Source organism: Gekko japonicus, unplaced genomic scaffold, assembly GCF_001447785.1.
Source record: "Gekko japonicus isolate JY-2015 unplaced genomic scaffold, Gekko_japonicus_V1.1 scaffold162, whole genome shotgun sequence".
In the NCBI taxonomy this organism is placed as follows: domain Eukaryota; kingdom Metazoa; phylum Chordata; class Lepidosauria; order Squamata; family Gekkonidae; genus Gekko; species Gekko japonicus.
Genome location: NW_015176456.1, coordinates 669,073 through 692,009, shown reverse-complemented (window position 1 = coordinate 692,009; position 22,937 = coordinate 669,073). Strand labels below are relative to the sequence as shown.

The 22,937-nt window shown below is 41.1% G+C and overlaps 1 protein-coding gene across 1 annotated transcript in view; it reads left to right on the top strand.

Moving 5' to 3' along the window:
* The window catches only part of KCNH8 (potassium channel, voltage gated eag related subfamily H, member 8), a 275,136-nt gene that overhangs the window by 186,632 nt on the left and 65,567 nt on the right, over window positions 1-22,937 (top strand). Inside the window, exon 7 of the mRNA XM_015426954.1 lies at window positions 1,088-1,292. Coding sequence (XP_015282440.1) covers window positions 1,088-1,292 — 205 coding nt within the window. The remainder of the gene's footprint in view (window positions 1-1,087; window positions 1,293-22,937) is intronic.

Below are 22,937 nucleotides of genomic sequence, written 5' to 3'. Positions count from 1 at the left end.
TAATTGAAAACAGAATTGTTCTCTAATATTTAAATCACTGCGGCAGTATTGGGGGGGTGTTGTATGTTATAAAGAGTAAACAGTATTTCTTTGGTCAATACCACCTATATAAAATTGGTATAATCTTGCTAACCACCACTTAGCTATAAAAAATCTCTTTGATGACTTTGGGCCATTCTCTATTCTCTCAGCCTAACCCATTTTGCAGGTGTGTTGTGAGATGAGAAGAATGGAAGAACCATGTACTCTGCCTCTGAGCTCCTGGTAACAAAGACAGTGTAGAAATGTGATAAGCATTTTGCATTTTGGCTGCTTTTTCTAACATTTTACTTCAACTAATCTTCATGCATCTACTATACATACACATTTCCTACTGCTGAAATTGTGGGTTCCGCGTATTTTCCATTCAGCTATAATGCTGATTATTCAGTTACAACTGTGCACCTCTTCATACACATACAAAATCATGATGTGGTATATTAGAAATGGAGAGAAACTTGATGCATTTTGTGGGGATGCATTTCTGGGGAGGAAGCCTTCCTTTCTCAGTCACACTTTGGTTAGATGGTGAATGTAGCTTGCTAGCCTACTTGGCAATGCTAACCCATTTGTCAGAGCTTACTTTATTCTTTGGAAAGAAAGAGCAAGATATCTGATATAGGTACACCTGCAAAGTCAGCTATAAAATACAAATAAAAGGAGACAATAATAAAGGAATTGGGGCAAAATAATGGCCTGCGAAGGAGCATCATGAAACATTTGCCCAAATGAATCATGGGAAATTAAAGTCTTTTGAATAAGGCAATATTTTCCATTGAAGAAAGTGGTAGATAGCTGATCAAAGATAATCAGTGTGCTCTTAGGTTAGCTGTGGTGAACTTTACCAGCTTTTAATGCCAAGCCATATTTTTTTAAAACCTTCTATGTATGCCCTTTAATAGGGTGATATACCACAGAATATTGCACATGTTTGACTGACTTGTAGACCTGAATGAGTGCATTTATTACAGGTTTTATAATTGACAAAATATAAGGAAGCTTGTTCAGACTGTTGGGGAAACTACTGAGTATTCTTTTGTTCTTTTAGGTGTCCATTGTTCACCTTCTCAAGACAGTGCGATTGCTGCGTCTTTTACGTCTTCTTCAGAAGTTGGATCGCTATTCCCAGCACAGCACTATAGTTCTGACGCTTCTTATGTCTATGTTTGCATTGCTAGCTCATTGGATGGCTTGCATTTGGTATGTCATTGGAAGGAAGGAGATGGAAAAAAAACCATTTAATTGGGACATAGGTAAAGGCCTTTGCTTTGTTTTAATTTTTACTCAGTAATTCAAATGCACTTTAAAACATCAGGATACAAGAATTACAATCACACACAAAAGTATACTCATGTTTGAGCAAAGTTGTCATTATTAGTTCTTGTGATCATGTTATAGTTTTTATCTTTAATTTCAATTATTTCTTCCAAGGAACTCAGTTTGGCCTATATTATTCTCTCCCTCATTTTATCCATACAACCATAAGAGATAATTTATTCTGAGAGACCAAGGTGACCCAATAAACTGAGTGATAAAGTGAACTAAGGTCATGCCATATCCTAGGCTGACACTAACCATTGCACCCAACTAGCTCATCCAGGTCAGAACAGCTATCAAGGAGTCACTAGTGCAGATCCTTAGCTTCAGAAATGGAATTATATCAGAGACCTTTGACCTTTGAATTCCCAGTGCATACAGTTCAGGAAGTTTTATGGTCTATATAAATCATCCTTGTGATCATGTTATAGTTATCATATCATTAACATAGAGTTATATATGTTATGTGATCATGTTATAGTTATAGGAGTCACTAGTGCAGATCCTTAGCTTCAGAAATGGAATTATGTCAGAGACCTTTGAATTCCCAGTGCATACAGCTCAGGAAGTTTTATGGTCTATATAAATCATTTGCCCTTTCATGAGGTGGAAACAAAAAAAGCTAGCCATTTTGTGCTAAGTATGAGTTTTCTTTAGAAATCTATATGAGTTTTCTCTAGGGTTGCCAGGTCCATTAGCAATGCTGGTGGGGAGAGGGGGGGGGACATTCCGGAAACCAGAAGTGACATCACGCAACATGCCTGCATCACTTTTAAGTGACGTAGGCACACTGGTGGTGACTCTCTGGTTTGGGGGCAAAACTCTATGGTAAAATCAGCCTAAAACCATAGAGTTTTGCCCCAAAACCAGAGTGCCCCCCCGATGTCATCAATGTGCCTACATCACTTCTGAGAGATGTAGGCATATCACGTTTATTTCTGGTGATGTCACTGTTTGGGGGGGATTTCCTCCTGCTGGCCTACTGGCTGGCAGAAGGCAGGAACCCACAAAACCAGGGGATCCCTCACCATCAACTGATGAATGACAACCCTAGTTTGCTGAAACATTGAGATCAACTTCTAGCGACATGCCACCATTAGCTGAAGCAACATGAGCAGGTATGCATGGCTAGGGTTTTCAGATTTGACCTTTGGACTGGGGACTTCTCTTTTCTAAGAGGTGCTTCATAAACTACCAAACATCTGTTGTGACATCTGTTATTCCACTGCAGAACACTCTTTAGTCCAAAAGGAAGGGGCTGTGGCTCAGTGGTACACTATCTGGTTTGCATGCAGAAGGTCCCAAATTCAGTCTTTGACATCTGTAGTTAAACAGATCAGGTAGAAGGCAATGTGAAACATTTAGAAGAAGTATACTTTTGCCCTTGTATGACGTATGACGTTGAACAGATGTCCTAACCTGTACTGTTAGCCATTAATTTACTACAGATGTTAATTTATTGTTGGTGATTGTGACAGGTCAGACAGAGCCGAGGATGGGTTCCTGAAAGGCAGTTAAAGTCCGGGCAAGGGAGACCAAGTCAAGAGTCTAGTCCAAGAGTTCAGAGCCAAGAGAGCTATGGATGGACCCCTGCTCCTTCTTTTCTGTGAGGCAGATTTTCCTGCCAAAACACTGTTCACCACTCTGACTGAACAGCCTCTTAATAGCGTGTCTGAATTATAAATTTATAACTTTCTTTATGTCCCACCCAGTGTTAAAGAAGTTATTTGACTTTTTCTCAGGCGAGCCCTCTTATAAAAACCCCTTTGGAAATGGCACTTTGCATGAAGTAAAGGTGAACCAAAAAGGTTGATTTTATTCAACAGGCACAGTTGTAACAGGAATAGGGCAGAGGATGATGAGTTCTTCAAACTGTAGTTCTTAATTAAAAAATTAGAATATCTTGACCAGGCAACAGAATATACTTAAAGCTTGAATTCTAAGAGACTTAGTTCTTTACTGTGAGAGATTTGTTTGTCTTGGAGATTTCTTACAGCAACAAAATTTCATAACAATATCTCAGTTTTCTAAAAGTTAGAACTTTCTTCCTGTATATCAATATTCCCTTTTGGAATTATAACTTTCCCTTTCTGTACTCTTGAGGAGTCTAAGACCATTTCCCTTTTCACTTCTCAAACCAGAGATCCATTCTGAATGAACCCTCTGACTAACTGGGTAAGGAATATCCTCCTTTTCCTGGGAACGATAACCCTTTTCTGTTTGGCTAGTTTGGCAGTTTTCCACTAACTTCCCAACCTCCTCTGCCAGACTTTAACTGCAGTTCTGGAGACAGCGAATAAACAGAGAATTCAGCTAGTGCTGACACTTAGATGTTAAGTTCTTTCTGAACTTTTCCCCAAACGTTTTGGGGTATAGTAAAAGCTAGTTGTGGCCTTTCACTTCTCAAGTGACTTGTCTGTTTCCCTCAGACTGACACACACACACACTGGCAACTGCCAAGTCAAAATCCAAATGATGACTGACTGACTCTCTGACAAGACTCACAAGATTTTATAAAACTCTCCTCAGCTGGAACTGACTAATGGGGGGGGGGGGCACAAGCAGGCAGCAGCCTGTCACTCAAACTGCTTTTCAGTGCATTAACCCTTAATCTCTCAGCTCTCTGAGTTTGATGGACTAAGCATCCTGGTTTTTGAGCTCAGTTCATCACAAGGGCCATTACCAAGGGGTTGTCCAAGAGGAGTAGTCAAGCAGTCCAAGGATTACTCACAAGCAGGAGTCAAGCAGCCTCCCTTGGCTGGTTTTTATAGGCATGTGCCTAAGGGTCAAATTTGCAGCCAGCTGCTCAGGAGTAATTCTGCAACTCCTCAGGCAGCTGGTGTCAGGCCAGGAGGCAAGCACTCTCTTGTCTCTCCTGTAGTTCTGCTCATAGCCTCTGTCTGCTGTGCTCAAAGGGTATGAGTGATACTGGAGGGCTGGGAATGATCAGCTTAGTTTCACCTGTAGACTCAGGGCTGGAGACTGTCAGTGGCTCTGGACCAGCTGTTGACTGTGAATACTGATCAGCCTGCAGTTCATCTTCCTGCTTGCTGGCTTCTGCTGATGCAGAGCTGGCTACACATGGCTCCTGTCCTTCTGAGGAGTCCTCTTCTCCTAAGGAGTCCTCACTGAGCCCTTACTGACCCACAAAAGTGATTTTTCTGACTTGTTATGTTGTTTTTACTGGCTCTGCCTTTTATTAGTTTTTGCTAATTTTAACATTTTTTTAAAAGATGAGTCATGTTTAATTGTTTTATTATCTCTGTGTTATGATTTTTTAGAATAGGTAAGCTACCTTTTATATTCTTTATAACAGAAAAATGGGATATACATTTTCTAAATAAAATAATATACAGGAAAACATCTAAATATACAGCAAGAAAAATATTAGGCTTTCCTTACTGTTTCTACAGAAATAATTTAACATTTTTAGTGCCCCTTTCCCCCCAGTATCCTAATATATCCATTGTTTTTTCTCTCTTTTTAAATTGACTTCTTTGTATGTGTATGTTTGTGTGCAGAAAACAAAAAGAGTACCCCCCCCCCCAATGTCTTAAAAATGTCTTCTTGGTTTTATTCATTCTGTTGACCTAAGGCATTTCTTACCAATTTCTAAGGGACAACATAAAGCATAAACTGATGATAGAACACAATGGAAAGACAGGATAAAGTGGCGGGAAATAATAGTAGAAAGTCCGAAATTTCAAGGGGTACTAAAGGCCAATGGGTTGAAATTTAGTTTATTATTTATTCCGATCTTGAAAATTAGTATAATCAATGCAAACTGAAGTTACATATAGAATCAGCTCAAGATCAGCAAGTAGCCTGAAAGCATCAACAGACGTAATTATTACAATTTTTTTTCAAATTGTTGATGCTGCAATACTGAATATATTGAAAGCCCAGAAGGGGAGCAGTGAAATCTGTAATTACTAATCAAAGGAAAGACAGCATTCAAAAAAGCATTTCTTAAACTGGGTTGTGATAAGAACTCTAGTAAGGTTGGCAACTCCAGGCTGGGAAATTCCTGTAGTTTTGAGGGAGGAGCTTGGGAAAGCAGAATTTGAGGAAAGGAGGGAGCTCAGCATGAAGGGGATGCCAGAGTCCACCTTACAAAGGGGCCATATTCTCCAGGGGAACTGATCTCTGTGCTATAGGGGTCACTTGTAATTCCAGGAGAACACCTGCCCCAGCCTGACAGCTGACAACCCTAACTATAGGTGGGGCTAAGCTTTCAAGAGCCCCAGCTGCAAGTCTATTCGCTGGGAACATGTGCTTTACTTTTATTTATTCATTGTGTTCTTTTTATCTTTATTTAATTCTGTCTAAAACATAGATGACAAAAACCTCACTGCATAATAAATGCCTTAATTCTGTTAACAAAAGAGCTATATACTATAAGCCATGTGAGCCCCCCTTTCCATCTGCAGTTGGGGGCCACATAGACAATAAAGAGATTTCTCTGCAAACTTGAGGGATCCTCCAGGTTTGCAGAAAAATCTCACATGATTAAATTTCCTCCAATTTTTTTTTTTAAAAAAAATACTTTTCTTCTGCAGCGGCAATTGGTAGCTGTGGCAGAGCCTGGTGGCAGACACCAGGAGCTGCTCCGTGGCTGACCACAGGGCTAACACACACCAGGAGCTGCTCTGGGCTTGGCTGCAACATCGGCTGATGCCAGAGCTGCTTGGGGCCTGGCCACATTGGCAGCACATGCCAGGAGCCACTTGGGGCCCAGACACAGCAGACACCAGGAGCTGCTCTGGGCTCGGAGTGGCTCCCAGGCATTGCTGCCATGGTTGGACTTCAAGGTGAGCAGGTGGGCATGAACATACCAGTTCATCAGTGGGGAGATAGGATTCCCCCCAACAAGTTTTGCAGGGGCCCCTTGTGTGTGTGTGTGTGTATAATATGCCAAGAAAAGGAAAGATAACTCACCTTTACAATAACTATTTAGAATATTAATTAAAATTGGGTTTAGATTATATGGAAAGAGTTTCTGTATAATTATTTAAAAAATGGGACTGAATGTTTGCCCCCTATTAAAAATCAAAGGATTTTTAAAGTCCTGTATTTGATAGATAGCTTGACTAAAGGGTTTGTGTGTGGAGACTTTAGTATAGGAGACTAAAGGACTACTATATATCCAGTTAGATTAGACTGGTTCAAATAGTAAAAGATTAAAGGCAGTTCCTAATTCTTATATTAAATGTTAGTTAAAAGATATTTGGAGGTATGTCATCTCAAGACTTCTGACTACACATTTCATTCCATTCTTCATAACACTTACTGTAGAATGGATTATTTCTTTTATTGATCCATCAGTTTCAAAGGGCAATTATAAATTTATCTGCATACCTGAGAATTGTATTAGAATGTTGTACTTTAAGTTAAGGTATCTTTGGTCCCTGCCACACGGCAGGGAAATGGAGGGCTGATCTGGGGCAAATGTGAGCCGCACCAAAGTTGGAACGCCGCGGCAGGATCCCACAGATTCCCGGAGCCGCGGCGCGTCACTCCCCGGCATGATCAGATGCCGGGGAGGAAGAGTCGGCTGGGAGGGGGAGGCTGCCGAACTGCGCATGCTCGAGCATGCGCAGTACGGCAGGGGGCCGGGAAGCACCAGCACAAATACAAGCCGGCCGATCCCACGGCCCGGCTTGCGGCGCTCCAACGGTTACAACCACCTAGGTAGGTGGTTCTTTTTTACTGCGCATTTTCGCCGGTAGGGACGGATCCGGGACGGATCCGGCACGCTCCCCAGATGTTGAGGTGGGATCGCGCCGGTTTGCTCCGCCCCCGTTCCGTCCCGCTCCCGGCCCAAATGGGCTCGTATGAACAGGGCCTGAGTTTGGCAAGAAGACTCTGTTGCAACCAGTGTGGAAAGAACCTATATAGAAATAATTTCATGTAAAGGCATCGTCAGAATTAGAAGAGATTTGGGATGCAATTAAGTGGTAGTTAGCAGTTCTCATGCAGATTATTGTAATGTTGCAAAACTGAATTGGTGAGGCTTAGACATTATTGGGGGTTTTGGTATTTTTGTGCATGGGTCTGCACCTGGAAGTCACATTGACCTCTGGTGACTGACCCCTACTGGGGGCCTGGAGTATATTCAGAGAAATGGCTGAACAAAGCCTGCCTCTGTCTTCCCAATTTATTATTCCAAGGAAGTCTCCCATCCAAGTACTAACCACAGTCAACCCTGTTTAGCTTCTGAGATCTGATGAGACCAGGCTTGCCTGGGCTATCCAGGACAGAGCTGGGTTTAGGTGTTGTTGAAAGAAATTGTTAACTACAAGAAGTTCATAAAATTAGGATCTGTTCATCTCTTTAAGCAATTTGTAATCATAAACAAAACACTGGATTTTAAAAGTAGGAAAAATTATGCAATTGGAAAGGCAGAGAGACAATTAAATATATATATATAATAACAAAACCCATTGTATGGTAGCACTGATGAAGGATCCAAAAAGGAAAATGATCCAAGGAGGCTGTTTTTTCCTAAGGAATTTGAAAATCAATATTTTAAGAATTATAATAAACTGTACTGTTCTGAGGATCCTCCAAATACACATATTGGGGATTTCCTAGTCTCAGGAAACATCCCATAATGTTCATGCAATCCCATCCCATAAAGTTCAAGCCAGAGAAAAGACTTTACCCAAAACCTCAATGATTAGGACAAAAAATCTAAAATCGAATATATCAAATCTGGCCATTTTAGCTGCAATTTTGTCATATTTAAATATAGTATACTGAATTAAATGATTTGCTAAGAGTAGATTATTGCTTTATAAAGAAATTTATAAGACATTGTGGAACCATTTCAGCACCACTGATTTTAGTGAGAAACTTCTTAAAGTTGACATGGGCAGGGTTTTAGGGTTTTTTCTAGCTCCTTACTAGCAGGAAATTGGGGCTTGATTCCATGATAGCACTCCTTGCTGGATTTTTGGAGAATCTTGTATATCAACTTTGTTGCTTGCAAAAGGTTAGCTACTGGATCAAACATTTTTATCAATATCTAGCATAATTTTTTGTTCCTCACTTTGTATATTTCCTTACTGGCAAATATTGCAGATCACAAGTTTTCACATTTCGAGAAAATGAGATTCCTTGTAAGCTGTCCTAGGAAGACCATCTAGAGCAGTAATGGCGAACCTTTTAGAGACCGAGTGCCCAAACTGCGACCCAAAACCCACTTATTTATCGCAAAGGGCCAACACAGCAATTTGACCTGAATATTGAGGTTGTACTTTAGAAAAAACAACTCATACATTAACTTAAGATGATCCAAACAAAGTAAGGAAAGCAATCCCAAATGCTTTCATTTACTTAAAATTATTTGGCAGAGAATTTGACACTTTAATGATGGTCTGGGCCTGGCTGGGGCGATGGCACGCGTGCCCACAGAGAGGGCTCTGAGTGCCACCTCTGGCACCCGTGCCATAGGTTCGCCACCACTGATCTAGAGCTTTTGTAACCTGATTCTTACATCATTTAATCATTGGTTTTAAAGTGGAACAGTGCTTGGTTTTTCTATGTATTGAGAGACTAGCGGAGTAAAATCTGAAATACTTTATAGTTTGGAGAGGTTGCGAGAATAACTTTTCCAAGCTGATATCACTTTATGTAAGTGCCATTCAGAGCTGTGCATACAACACGGAGATTGTTCTGAAAGTGTTCTTTGTTGCTAAATGTATTCTGCGTACCAGGACTTCATGATATTTTTAAAATGGACAGCCACAGATAACAGGTTAATAGGAGGCCATGAAGTCAAGATGCTGCTTCCTTGAGATCGTCAAAGCTGCCAGAAATAATTTCTGTAATGTTCTTGAGCATGTTTCCTACCTGTCAGCTACAATTTCAACAGCAGATTTTTCTAAGCTCATCCAAAACAGCACTTGTTAATACAGCAACGTCATCGCAAGCATTAAATTAATTCCATTTACATTTGATAAACCTACTTTTCTGTTCTGTCCTATGAACAATTTTTTTTATTTTTTTTTATTTATCATACTCCCTGTTGTATGCTGCATGCCTTGTTTTTCTGTTCTAAAGAGTTTGTGGGTTTTTTGTTACCTTCAACATGTTGGAAGAGCAGTAGAGCTTTGGAGATGTTATATGTTTGTCTTATGCTTCTGTTATAATGTTATGACATTAATCACAACGTTGATTGTTGCATATTTAAGTTCAGTCAACATCCTCAAGATAGTCACCAGGCGAAAATTTTCTCCATGATCATTATCAGAAAATATATCATATCCTGCAAATACTGACAGAAAAATTTTAATGGCTGGAAAGTTTTCCCAGGGTAGTGCTAGTGGAATTTGAAGCATTCATCATTCTCTTCATTAGTGCTTCTGCAGTCACCAGAAATCTTGTCAGCAACTCTGGGGATGCGTTTTGAATAGATCCTTGAGGGCATGCACTTGTACATCTATCTAGGTTAAAATTTGAGTCGTGACTCTTCTCCTCCCCAGCAAATAGTATAATTAAGTGTACCCCGTGAAGCCAGATATACAATATAAAAGTCTGACTATTAATTTGGAATCATAGAGTTAAATCCGAACAGAAGAGTGGATCAGAAGATGCCTTTCTGCTCATAGCAGGGGCCCTTTCAATCATGGATGGGCTTCTTCCAAGAGCAGAAAGGCACCTTTCTGAACTCCACAAACCAAATCCTTTGGAGTACTTGAAATTTCAGCTACCTTTGGGTCATTTCTGGTTTCACTATTTCATTTTACAGTCACTAACAATTGTGTGAATCCCTTAAATGGAAAATAGATGCACATTCTGTTCTTGCTGTTTGAATTTAGTATATAATCTGTCTATACAGATATGCACACCTATGAATTAGGGCTGATCAGTGTTCAGAACGAGCATAATACACAGTCCTCCTGCATTCCTTTATAGTGAAGGGAATGCATGATTTAATATTTGCCCTTGTCAAACATTCTCTGCCTATGGCAGCTTGGCATATCACAGAGAAAGGATTCAGCCTACCTTGCTTCTTGATATGCAGGAACCTTTTGGCATGACAAGGGCACTTACCCATCTGCATGCTGAACTGATGTAATTCCAGATAAGCCATCCCCATGTAAGTGGGACAATAGCAATATAGCCTCTTGGATGTTAATTTCATGCTTCGGCACCTGGTTATTGAGAATTTAATAAAGTTATTTGAATTAAATGGCTAATTTATCATGCCTTCAGTTCCAAACAGGTTCTCTTATTTAAAATTTGTACATTCTGTCTTTATATCAAAAGATTTTCAAGGCAGTTTCCAACAGAGTAAAGACAATACAAGAATAAAATATAAAACAAATAAAACAATGAAACCATCAGCAGAACAACATAATAACCAACATAACTATATTCTGTTACAAGCTTGAATAAATAGAATAGTTTTTAACCTGGTGCCTAAAGGAAAGCAAGGTGATGTTTTGGAAAACCGTTGCATAGCTTGAAAATCTGGAATGGACATATTCGTACCATGTTCATAACTACCTACAAAATTAAAAACAAAATTTAGCGGTTAAGTACGAGGACTCCAATCTGGGAGAACCAGGTTTGATACCCCCCTCCTCCACTTGCACCTGCTGGATGACCTTGGGCAAGCCATAGTTCTGGCACAGCTGTTCTTGAAAAAAGCAGTTTCTGTCAGAGCTCTCTCAGCCCCACCTACCTCACAGGGTGTCTGTTGTGGGGAGGGGAAGGGAAAGGAGTTTGTAAGCCACTCTGAGACTCCTTTGGGTAGTGAAGGGCAGGGTATAAATCCAATCTCCTCCTCATCCTCTTCAAAAATTTTGATTCTTTGCTTTATTAAGAAACATTGGGTTGGAATCAAAAGTTCACTTTCAGTAAGCAAAGTATTTGCCCTTGAAAAAAGATTCCTTCCATGGGAAGAAGGGCTCCAATGGAAAGAATCATCTAAAGATTCCATGTTTAGCAGAAGGGAACCATTAGATCCAAGTGGCAATTTGGTATTAAAGATTTCATACTAGTAAAGTCCATGTTTATGTAGCTTCCTTTAAGGCAGAATCTAGATTATTGAACATTTGAAATGTTGCTAGTTGTCTTGGTTGACTGCATTCTACATAGGCTTTTACAGCCACTCTAAACAGTGGAATGGACTCTAAGGCCTTAATTTTACAAGAGGCATCAATGGGAATTATTTTTCAGGAATTATGCAGTACGATCCATGAAAATTATCTAATGTTATAATAAATTGCAATTGACTCTAATTATGGTAATTTGAAACCAATTTCTGCGTCAGCAAAGTAGCATTTAGGAAACCTGTACCTAGGGACTGGCACAAACCAGGAAAATGTGGTTCGGTTTGTGGCTTGTGGCTGAGCCACAAATTGAACTGGTTCATGTGGTTCATGGTCCTGCAAATGCCATTGAAAGGGACCACAGTCCTTTTAAACAGTGTTTGCAGAAAGCTTAAAAAACAGAGGAGTGGCAGGGAGCAGATTGCTTTCCATCGCTCAGCTGTTTCTGGCTGTCTTGTACATCCCTTTAGCATTTAAAAGGACTGCAAAACAGCACAAAAACAGCTGTGCAGCAGGGAAGCAGTCCCCACTGTGCAGCTGTTTTGGGCTGTCTTCTGAAGTCCATTTAAACTATAGAGGGACTGCCATCAGACAGCATAAAAATAGCTGTGCCATTGGAGGCACTCCTGCCGTGCAGCTATTTTTCAGGCTGTCTTCTGCAGTCCCTTTAATTTTTAAAAGGACTGCAGAAAGCCTGAAAGATCTGTGCAATGGGGAGTGCCTCCCTACTGTGCAGCTGTTTTTGGACTGTCTTCTGCAGTCCCTTTAAAGTTCAAAAGGACTGCAGAAAGCCAGAAAGAGCTGTATGGTGGGAAATGCCTTCTTACAATGCACCTGTTGTTTTCTGGCTGTCTTCTGCTGTCCTTTTAAACTTTAAAGGGGCTGCAGAAAACATTCCAAAAACAGGTGTATGGCAGGGAGGGCCTCCCATGGCACAACTGTTTTTTGTGTGTGCTGTCTGATGCAGTTCATTTAAAGTTTAAAGAATTTTCAGAAGACAGCCTGGAAAAGCTGCGTGGCAGGGAACACCTCTCCACCACACAGCTGTTTTTGTGCTATCTTCTGAAGTCCTTTTAAGGTTTAAAGGGACTACAGAAGACAGCCCAAAACAGCTGAGTGGCAGGTAGTGCCTCACCACAGCTCAGCTGTTTTTGCGGCTTTTATGGGGAATGAAAAGCAGGGTTTTAAAAGGACTCAGACCCTTTAAACCCCCACTTTCTATTCCATCCACAAACCACTGCAAACTTCATGAACTGCTCTAAAAGTTCATGGAACTGTGTGACAGTGAACCTGTCACAAACTTCTGTTCGTGAACCACAAACATAGCAAAATTCATCATGAATATTGCTTCATAGTTCAGTTTGTGCTCATTCCTACCTGTACCTTGCACTCCCTGTACAGCATCCAGATGATTATGTCTCCATATAATAGTCTGCCCTCTTCAGACATTCATCCCTGCCACTCATGCTCATTCAAGTACATGTGTGTCATCCTACTCCTCCACCATCAGCTGAGCTGGTCTCCAATGCAGACACAAGATGACTATTCAGTAAGTGTCAAAAATTCATTTTTGCACATGTTGTAAAATGACATCCAAGATGAGACTGCAGTGATTTAATATTATGTGCAAGAACTGATGTAGATAATTTGAACATCATCAGCATAAATGTAACTCACACCAAAATATTCAGTCAGCTGAAGGCAAAACTGGAAAATATGGGTGTCCCCAGAAAGGCCCGCTATTTTGAAGCCATGAGTTCCCAGCTGAAAACTCCTTTAAGTTGTGCCATGTGAGGCCATTCCTGGTTGGAGGGAGGAGGGACTACTACTTTCCCCTTGTGGAGGAGGGATTACTGCCTTCCTCTTGTGCTATTTTTCTGACCCAAAATTGTGCAGGGAGTGTACAGACAAATAACCCTCCAGACCATTTCACGTTGAAAAAATGTTGTAGGGGGGAAGGCAGGAGCCCTTTCTACTCACCCCGTGGTAGTCCCAACCAGAATTGGGTCCTTGGGGCACAATTTAAAGAACTGGTGGGAATCCCTTGGGAGTCCCTGGTGATGCCATATTGTTTAGTTCAGCCCTTAGTGAGCATATACAAAGAAAAGAGTGAATGCATACATCTATTCACAATGGAAAGTGAAAACACAGAAGACCATTATGAGAAACACAAAAGGAACAATTATAGAGATAGACATAGAGAAAAGTGAAAATAAGCATATGTGGAAAGCAAAAACCTTGAGTTGGATCCGAACAGCCTTTTCAGTCAGTCTTTATTTATTCTCTTCCTTATTATCCATAGAACATGGCTTTGTCCATACAGGTCCCATGATCCCTAGCATTTTTTGGTGGAAATATTCATTAACAGTAGAAAAGCTGGTTGACTCCTATCCTGTGTAAAGAACAAAGAAGAATATGTGAACCTTGTTGAATGCTATAGAACTATGAATTACAACAACTGAAGAATCTCCATACTTGCCAATCAATCATTAGGTATTTTAGTGTTTGTGGAATGAAATTTACAAAAACTTGACAGAATATGATGAATAGAAGGAAATGGAAGACAACATGCTTAGGAGGGGGAGTAGAAAAGTAAGACGATAATTGTAAAGAGAAAAAAGATCCAATTCTAGTAGGGTTTTTTAATTGTGATGGATAAAAGCTAGTTTAAAGAGAAAGATTAAAAGGGAAACATGCAGAAGAGGAGTAAGGATCAGAGAGAAGGGAAAAACCAAGGAAAAGGGGTCGAAGAAGACAAGTAAAGGAAGATCTAAAAGACAAATGGATTTAGAAGGTGTAACTCTGCTTAGGCTGGCACTGCAGGTGGAAAAACTGTCTTTTCCTGATGTAGGTTTTATCCCCAGAATGCTGATCATTGATTTATTAAAATGTTACAAAGGCCACCTGCAAAAAGCAGTTTTCAGCTACTGGAAAATTATGTTTTAGAGTTTTCAGTCCTTGGATGAATTTCTAATTCTGACTTATCGTCAGTGTTCTGAAAGACTAGACTGGTAATTTGGCCTAGTGTTAATAATTCAAGTGCAGCTCAGATCTGTTGGTCAGTTTGCTTTTGCTGATTATACTGTAGGTTGTGTTTTCTCTGCCTTTCAAAAAAACCATTTTGTATTGTCATCTGGAAACACTCTTTCTTCCTTGGCAACCTAGCAGCAGGTTCTTTGTATAGCAACTTCAGAGGGTTATGTGGAAACCTGTGGCTGACCTACTTCCAGTTCCCTTTTTTTCTTTCACTTCATTCTTACTGCTTCAGAGGAGGGCTGCCATACATTAGCAGACTTGGCACCCATAATCACACGTTTTACCCAGCCAAGCTTTTATAGGACTGCTAAGTTTTAACAATAAAATGCTTAGTGGGTTTCTTTTTTTCTATATCATTCTACTCAGTGCTTCTCTTTTCAGAAATCATAACAAGTACTAAAGCTGAAACTAGACATTATGATATGCACAGAGCTGCCACTCAAAACAGCAGCAGTGTGTCTACTTTCCCCAATATCCTCAATAATTCTTAGTATAAATTACCTATGTCCTGATGTACTGGCATGTGTTTCCCTGCCTAAGCACTAAAAACACACTGAGCCATGGTGGCAAGACATGGATATGTAGTAGAGTTAATGAGGGGGAATGAGGAACTAGACACAGTCACCATTTTTTATTGAATTCTGATGTAATTCAGCAGAAGCTCTTCAAGAAAGGAAAAATAAAAATGTGTGGAGATTAATGTGTAAATAAGCATTCAGATTTCTGTTAACTAGGGATGGGCACAAAACACAAAAATGCAGTTTGGTTTATGGGCACACCACGAACCACACAAAATTTGGTTGCATACCAACTGAACCAGGTTCATGAGGTTTGTGCCCTGTGGGATCAGCAGTTTAAAGAGGATTTCTGCCTCTATGGCTTAGCTGTTTCCAATCTTTTGGCAGCTTTCACAGGGATATTTTGGAAGCTTTCTTGGGCAGGAGAAATTGCTTCCCCATTAACCTCCATGAACTGCCTTAAACGTTTGTGGAAGTTCATCGCTGGGCTGCAGTTAGCGAACCACGAACTGGCCAAAATTCATCACGAACAAAGGTTCATGAGCCATCCCTACTATTAACTGTGGAGTATAGGACAGGAAAGAAATGATGCAAAATAAATGGTAAGTAGTCAGTAATAAGTAAATTGCTCATATTAGGAATTAGATGCTATTGAATTCAGTGTTTAGGAACAGACAGAAGAGTTGGAAATTTGTCATATTATTTCATGCTATTACTAGAATTTTTCATTTTGTATATAAATAAGCTTCACAATCCTATCAAAATCTATACAGCAGTAAATTTCCTTTTTGAAGGAAGTGTGACAAACCCTGTTTTACAATTTAGTTAGAATGAAGTCTGAATGAGGTGATCGCATGTTGTGGTGGTAAGATGGATTTGAGACTGCAGGAGGGAGATTATGGAGGTGCTTGTTCTGGAGAGAGGAAGGGAAGGCAATAATAAGTTGCTTTGAGAGTCCTTAGAGTAGAAAAAAGCAGAGTATAAAAACCAGCTCTTCTGATGTTTATATGATGGATAATAAGGTAACAGACTATTGAGGTGGTAAAATCCAATGATCACTTAGGTCTGTGCGTGATTTGGGGTTTTTAATTTTCTTTTCTATTACAAAATCTTCTGTATTAATACAAACATACCATAGTGAGGAGAAAATTTCTACCTCCCCCATTGCTTACTGCTCTGGTTTTGTATTTAGAGGGAGTTTTTAACACATTTGTGGCAGGCTGTGACCAGAGTTCCCTCTAAACTGTGCTAGGGGGTGCTGGTGCACAAACATTTAGCTGCCAGTTCAGAAATCTCAAGTTTCCACTCAAACTAAAGCATTTCCCTCTCTATCAGAAACTATGGAGGATGAGGGCATCTTCTTGGGCCCATAGAATTGGACCCCCTGGCCCAATCTTTTTGAAACTTGGGAGGTTTTTTGAGGAAAGGCATCAGCAGCTATGCTGCAAATTTGGTGCCTTGATCAATCCTTTATTATAGCCTATGGAGCCCATTGACTATAATGGTCCCCTTAGGCTATAATGGAGCTGGGGGGGGAAGATTTTTTTTTGCACACCCATTATGCTTTTCAGTATGATTTGTAAGCTGCGTTAAGTCACAGGAAAACTGGGATACAAATATTTTAATTAATAAACTTCCTGTTTGTTAGGTTAGGCAGTGTTTTGACAGTGATTGTTCCACCTCTGTTATCGTTCCAATTTTAGTATATGTGCTTCCGAAGCGAGCACTTCCACCTCTGTTATACTTTACCTGTAATTTGTCGTATTTCACTAAACAAAACCCCAAGGTAGAATGCAAGAGTTTCCCCCCACCCCTAATTGCTGGTATGTTTTCTAAGGCTCAGTGCAGGGCAACAGTCCAAGGCCAAGTCACCCAATATAGTGGAAAGGGGTGGGTAGACCTGTTATCTGGAGGCCAGGTCTACCAATATAGTGGAAAGGGGAGTTTTTGGTATTGATTTGGTGCATTGCTGAATGCTTTAGGATGTTTATGTGAAAAGATAATCTTTTATTCTGCTCATCTCCCTATGCTGTTGTAACTGCCATATGACCATATGATTTCAGCCTCTTCATTCCTATTTATTATTATTAAATATATAACTCCCCCTACCCCACAAGTGGGCTCAGGGCGGCTTACCACATAAAACCATCAGCCAATAAAACAATAAATGGCAGCAACAGATGATAGCAAAACCCACGCCTCATGTCTAGCAAGGAATAGCAGGTATCCCAAGAAACTCCAGTGCCCCAACCATATTCAAAACAGCAAGGGCACTGGGAGGGGGACCGTGTACAGGGAAGGCCAGAATGGCTGAACGTCCACTGCCTCAACCAAAGGCCTGGCAGAACAGTTCCATTGTACAGGCCCTGCAGAACTGTAGTAAGTCCCACAGGGCCCTGATCTTGAGTGGGAGCATGTTCCACCCGGCCAGAGCAAGGGCTGAAATAGCCCTTGCCTTGATTGAGCCTAAGCAAATGTCCCTTGGGCCAGAGACCACAAGGAGGTGCTGGTCAGAACAGCACAGAGCTCTCCGGGGCTCATATGAAAAGAGCTGGTCCTGCAGGTGTGGTGGTCCCAGGCCAGATAGGGCTTTAAGGGTCAAAACCATTACCTTGAACTGCACTGGCTGAATGCAAGCCCACACAGGTGACACTGTCAGCAGGTATGCTGCCACATTCTGCACTAGCTGCAATTTCCAGATCAGATATATCATCTCTTTTTTTAAAAAAAATGCATTATAGGAAAAAAGAAGAAGAGTAGTTTAGTTTCCAAGGCTACGTTTTTGACTATATTGGTATTTCCGTCACTATAGGCCTTGTATAATTCATTATGTAAATATGAAGGATGCTAAACTTCATTCATAGAGACAATGTGTGGGACTGCCATGCACATAGAGCAGGATCAACCCTCCTCCCTGGTAGTGTCATTTAGTCATAGGCTCCCACTTGGACAATGTAGACGACCCTCCTCCCTGGTCATAGGCTCCCACTTGGACAATGTAGAATTACAACAAAGCACAGGAAGTCTGATAAAATCATGTACCATTTTAATGTATTGCTCCATGGGAATAATTAATGGCAACTATGTGCAGTCTACCATATTGTGATCATCCTGAACACAAGAGAATGGAGGTCACAATTAGTTTTACTCTTGAGCCTTCTCTTGTACTGTATTGTGGCACCTTGCAGCTAGGAGGAGAATCAGTTCACTTCTGCTTCTGCTGATTCTGTGGCGGGTTGGCCCTTGAGTACTCGAGGTTTTGCTTTCAAGATGCATGCATCAAAATGTAGACAGACTGTGTAAGAAAAAAAAACTTGTAAAGTGGGGAAGTGTTTTTACAACTGACTATAAATACTAACATCATCACCTGTCAAAGCCTAGAAAAGCATTAACATTTCATTTGATATTGGAACACTTCCCAGAACAGGTAAATAAAATGTGATGCAAAATCATCCTTACAGCGACAATTCATTTTCAATGAGATTTCCACAATAGCATATCAGAAGTTCAGTAATCCTCTTGATTTGTGGCAGCACTTAGATCTGTCCTTTGTAACATCTGAAATATCACACTGACGTTTTAAAAACCGTTTGATGGATACAAACCTATACTGCAATTTTGGTCAACTCTGGAGCCATGGTGTTTAAATTTGAGGTAGCCATTCAGTCATTTAGGCATGGTGAAGTATCTGTTTTTCTTTCTTTTCCAAAGCATATTCTCTGCACTGAAAACAAATATGTTAGCAGCAGGCAGCACTTGCATTGTACATTACAACACATGTCTACCTTTACCCTAAATCATCCCAAAATGCAGCAGACAGAAATCAAGTATCTGGTCTGTGATTTATTCAAATTGCCATTAAAGAACTTTGCACTGCAATAAGGAGTTTCTTTTCTTTATTCCCAGGAACCTTGAGTTCAAAGCCCTACTCAGCAAGCTATCTGATAGACCTTAGACCAGTTACTGTCTCTCAGGTGAATCTACTTCATGGGGTTGAAGTGATGATATAATAGGGAATGGGAGGGATATACATCCTTGAACTCCTTGGATGGAGGACATGACAACAATGTGAAAGATAGTTTTATTATCTTAAGTCCTTCTTTAGTGTGGTCAGGAGTGTGGTCAGCACAAGACAGTTTCCAAGGAATACAAGAAAATAGAAGTACCAGTTGTTAGTCTATACCAAAACTGCTCTAGGACTGAGGAGCCAGTCTGTAATGGAGTGAGTTACACTCCCTGAAGAAGAAGGTTCATAGTTTGGAGGTCCTACTGGTATCTGGCCCATGGCCGAGGCTCAGGTTTCCTCCATGGCATGTAGTGCCTTTTTTTGGCTTATATGCCAGCTACAACTATTCTTTGACAGGCATGATGTTCTCATGATGATCCATGATCAGGTCCCACAAAGGTTAGATTACTGGGATGTATATTTGATATGGGGTTAAATTTCAAAACTGCTTGGAACCTTTAATTGGTCCAAAACATGGCAGCCAGCGCACTGTCAGAGGCTGGATACATGGATGGTACCACCTCTCTGCTGAAAAACCCACACTGGCAGTTTCTGGACACAAGTCCAGCTCCTACACCCAGGATACAGAGCTGTCTTTGCCTGCCCTCCTTTTCCAGAAAAGGAAGACACCAGGCTTTTGGGTGGCCATTTGGGAAGATTGGACTAATCATCTATTCAGGTGGAGGGACCAAGTACACTTTATAGACTTGCTTCACCAGGAATGGCACTTGCTTTTGGTGTTGGGCATGTGCTTTGGCAAGGTGGGATTAGCAGTGTGTTTTTGGACTTTTCCAGATTGGTCATGAAAAGGCTCTTTTTTACTTTGTTCCCTTTGTCAGTTTCCAGGGATTAGTTCAGATTGCTTGGGTTGTACTTGGAATAGGGTGGGATTTTGCTCATGTTAGGAATGTTTGGCACCCGAGGTATTTTATGATGGGGGAGGCTTCCCAAACCAGCCTCTCCTGACTTACTAGTCAGGGGGCCGAAGTGGGGGCACCCATGTGGCTTCACCAGTCTGAACTTTTGCCAGCATGGGGTGGTGACTGTAGAGTAGCAGATTTGCTCAGCATACCATTGTATGCAGGTGGGGAAAAGCTATGGGTAGATTAATGTCACTCTGTGCTTGGAGGTACAGTGGGATTGTCCATTTACTTTGGCATGCCTTAGCAGCCCAGTTGCTAGAGTACCAGCATTAGGGGGTTCAGCTGTATTTAATCTAAGATCAACTATCTAGTTGAACCCATTTCCTTGAGTCTTTATTTGGGGGGATGGGGGGAAATTCAGAATACTGTCTGGATGACCAGTTGAGCCTCTTCCTAAACCCAGCTCTTTATGCCACCATCTGAACAGATGAGAAAGATAGAAGAGACATGTTTTTTCTTGCCTTTGTTCCTTGCTTTGGCATGGCTTCTCCTGCTGGTTTGCCTGGCACCTACTTTATTGTCCTCTAGATGCCAAGCCAAAGAAATGTCTCTTTACCCCAAGCTTTTAAGTTAAAGTTTCCATCTTTTTAGCAGTTATTTTTATGGCCTTCATCTTGCTCAAGGGCTGTTTTATGAACACCATTTTAAGCGACTAAGTATTGTTTCAGGCCCCCATAAGGCTCTTAGTTTGTTGAATGGCTACTTCTGGCTTGTTCTAATACTGATCACTAGTTTGTACGCCATCTCAAGCAGATTTCTGGAGAGGCAGCATGTACATTTTCTTTTTTAAAAGAAATATAATGCCAGTCTCTCATAGCTAGTTAAGAATAAATCAGTACATCAGAAGATCTGTCTATTCTTCTACTTTGTCCTTATGTAGATTCTATGGATCATCATCTCCTCACTACGCAAGTTAACCTTTTCTTTTCATCATTTTTCTTGACCTATTTGGCGTTTATGAGATTCACTTAGCTATCATTGATGTCTTAAGTTATCCTTGGTGGGGTTTACAAGCCTTCTTTTATTTCCATTGATGTTTTCTTCAAGGCATCAAATTGTGGTGCATTATCTGTACTTGCCGTATTTCAGACTTGATCAAACTTTCAGATACACATTAGTTACTAACTTTCAAAAAGCACAAACTGTACAGGGGAATCAAGGCTAAGCTATTCTAATGTGAAATGAATGCTGCCTCTTCAAAGTTTCATTCCATAACTTTCATAAGGTAACACCTATTAGTAAATAATTTGTGTTGTGTTTTTATTGTAGGCATTACGATTGAACAGCTTGTTCCCTGGTCTTTCTGTGTGTTGATTTAGTCTCATGGGGTGGAGTCCCTGCTCCTTAGTTCAGAGAGTTAGAACTGTATACTGCAGTTTACCCCCATCCCTGCATCTTCTTGCTATTAAACAGGTGTTGTTTCAAACACACACTTCTCTGCTGTGTGAATCTAAGAGCAGGAACCTGAATGAGTACTGTCTTCCTCACTTGCAACCAAAAGGGAACATCACAATCCGTACAATGGTCCCGGTCACAGGGGCAGGAAAACGCGGATGGGAAGCGTGGCTGTTTGCCCCGGAGCAAAATAACATGCGGTTTCGTGATCATACCTCCTCTCGAGGTCCCGTTGAGGTCCCGTGGTCATGGGGGAGGTGCCAATCACATGACCATCCTGCAGCGCGGCAAAGAAGCGGCGCTCGGTGCCGCTTCTGTGGCAAACCGGGGGGGGGTGTTCATCGAACTTCGCGCATGTGCATGAATCGGATGAGTGAAACGCCGCAGATGGCCTCGTGCCTCCATCCCTCTGGCCACCCCTTGGAACACGTCTATGTTCCTGTGGGACTGTCTTAGGGCGGTCTGGATTGCCCTATCTCCTCACAGGTCCAGAAGGTCCAGAGTCTCTGGCCACCGCCACGTGGGACGACGCACCCCAGGCACCCTTCCCCTCCCATGGGTGGCAGGGGGGGTTGCCACCGCTGGCAGATGGTGTGGGGAGGCTCGGTGAGGGGTTTTCAACGTGTGCTTCATGGCGAGTGTCAGGCATGGGTCACGTTTCTGCGTATGCAAAGTGCAACGGAAATCTTGAACTTTTGGTTTCGTGACAGCATGCGTGATTATGCGGAGTTACGGACCTTTCGCTTTTCTCTTTGCATGCTGGTGCGCATCCTGTGGGGACTTGGGAAAAAACCTGCTTGTGACAGGACATGGGCGGGCGCCGGATGCCATGGTAATCCACCAGAAACGCGATCACGCGCCCGCCCTTGCCCCGCAGTTTCTGAAAACTAGTACCTCCGAGGTACTAGTTTTTTGCTGTGCGTCTTCGGCGGGAAGCCTAGGTTGAGCCACGGAAGCGCTACGCTTCCCAGATGTGCCGGTGAGATCGTGCCCGGAAACTCCGCATGTCTTCCGTCTCTCTTGCGTGGCTAATGTTCCGTGTGACCGCAGCCAATGTTAAGCAATAAGAAACCAAAGCCACACAAATTTGTGTCCTGATATGTAACAAAAATAAAATCTACTCCTTGGGCAATAAAACATTTAACAATAGTTTATCACAAATATCTACCTGCTACTTTAGTTTGGAAATAGAGATTGTAGCAAGCTTTGTTTTGCTGAAACGGTAAAAAAGATTTGTGAGTTCTGAAGGTTTCTGGCTTTCAGACTGTCAATATATACATAAATTAGTACATTCTAGTTTTGTAATAGGTCAGAAATAGAACCTAAACAGAAAAATCCCACAAAGATTTGTTCAAAATAAGGTTAGTATACCAAAATACACTGACATTTTGTTATTCAAAATCTAGAACTTCAAAAATCAAAAAGGACTTCTCTAAAAACTGGAATTATTTGTTAACAAAATCTTTTATCTCCAGCTCTTATAAGGAACCAATTCTATTTTTATGTTATTTCAGGTTTCTGGTTTCCTTCCTCAAAAAAATATCTGTACCTTTTAGGAAAATTTTCACAAAATGTATACTTAGTATGCATAGTATTTAGACAGCATTATCTGATTGAAGAAATATAAATTAACAGGTGAGCG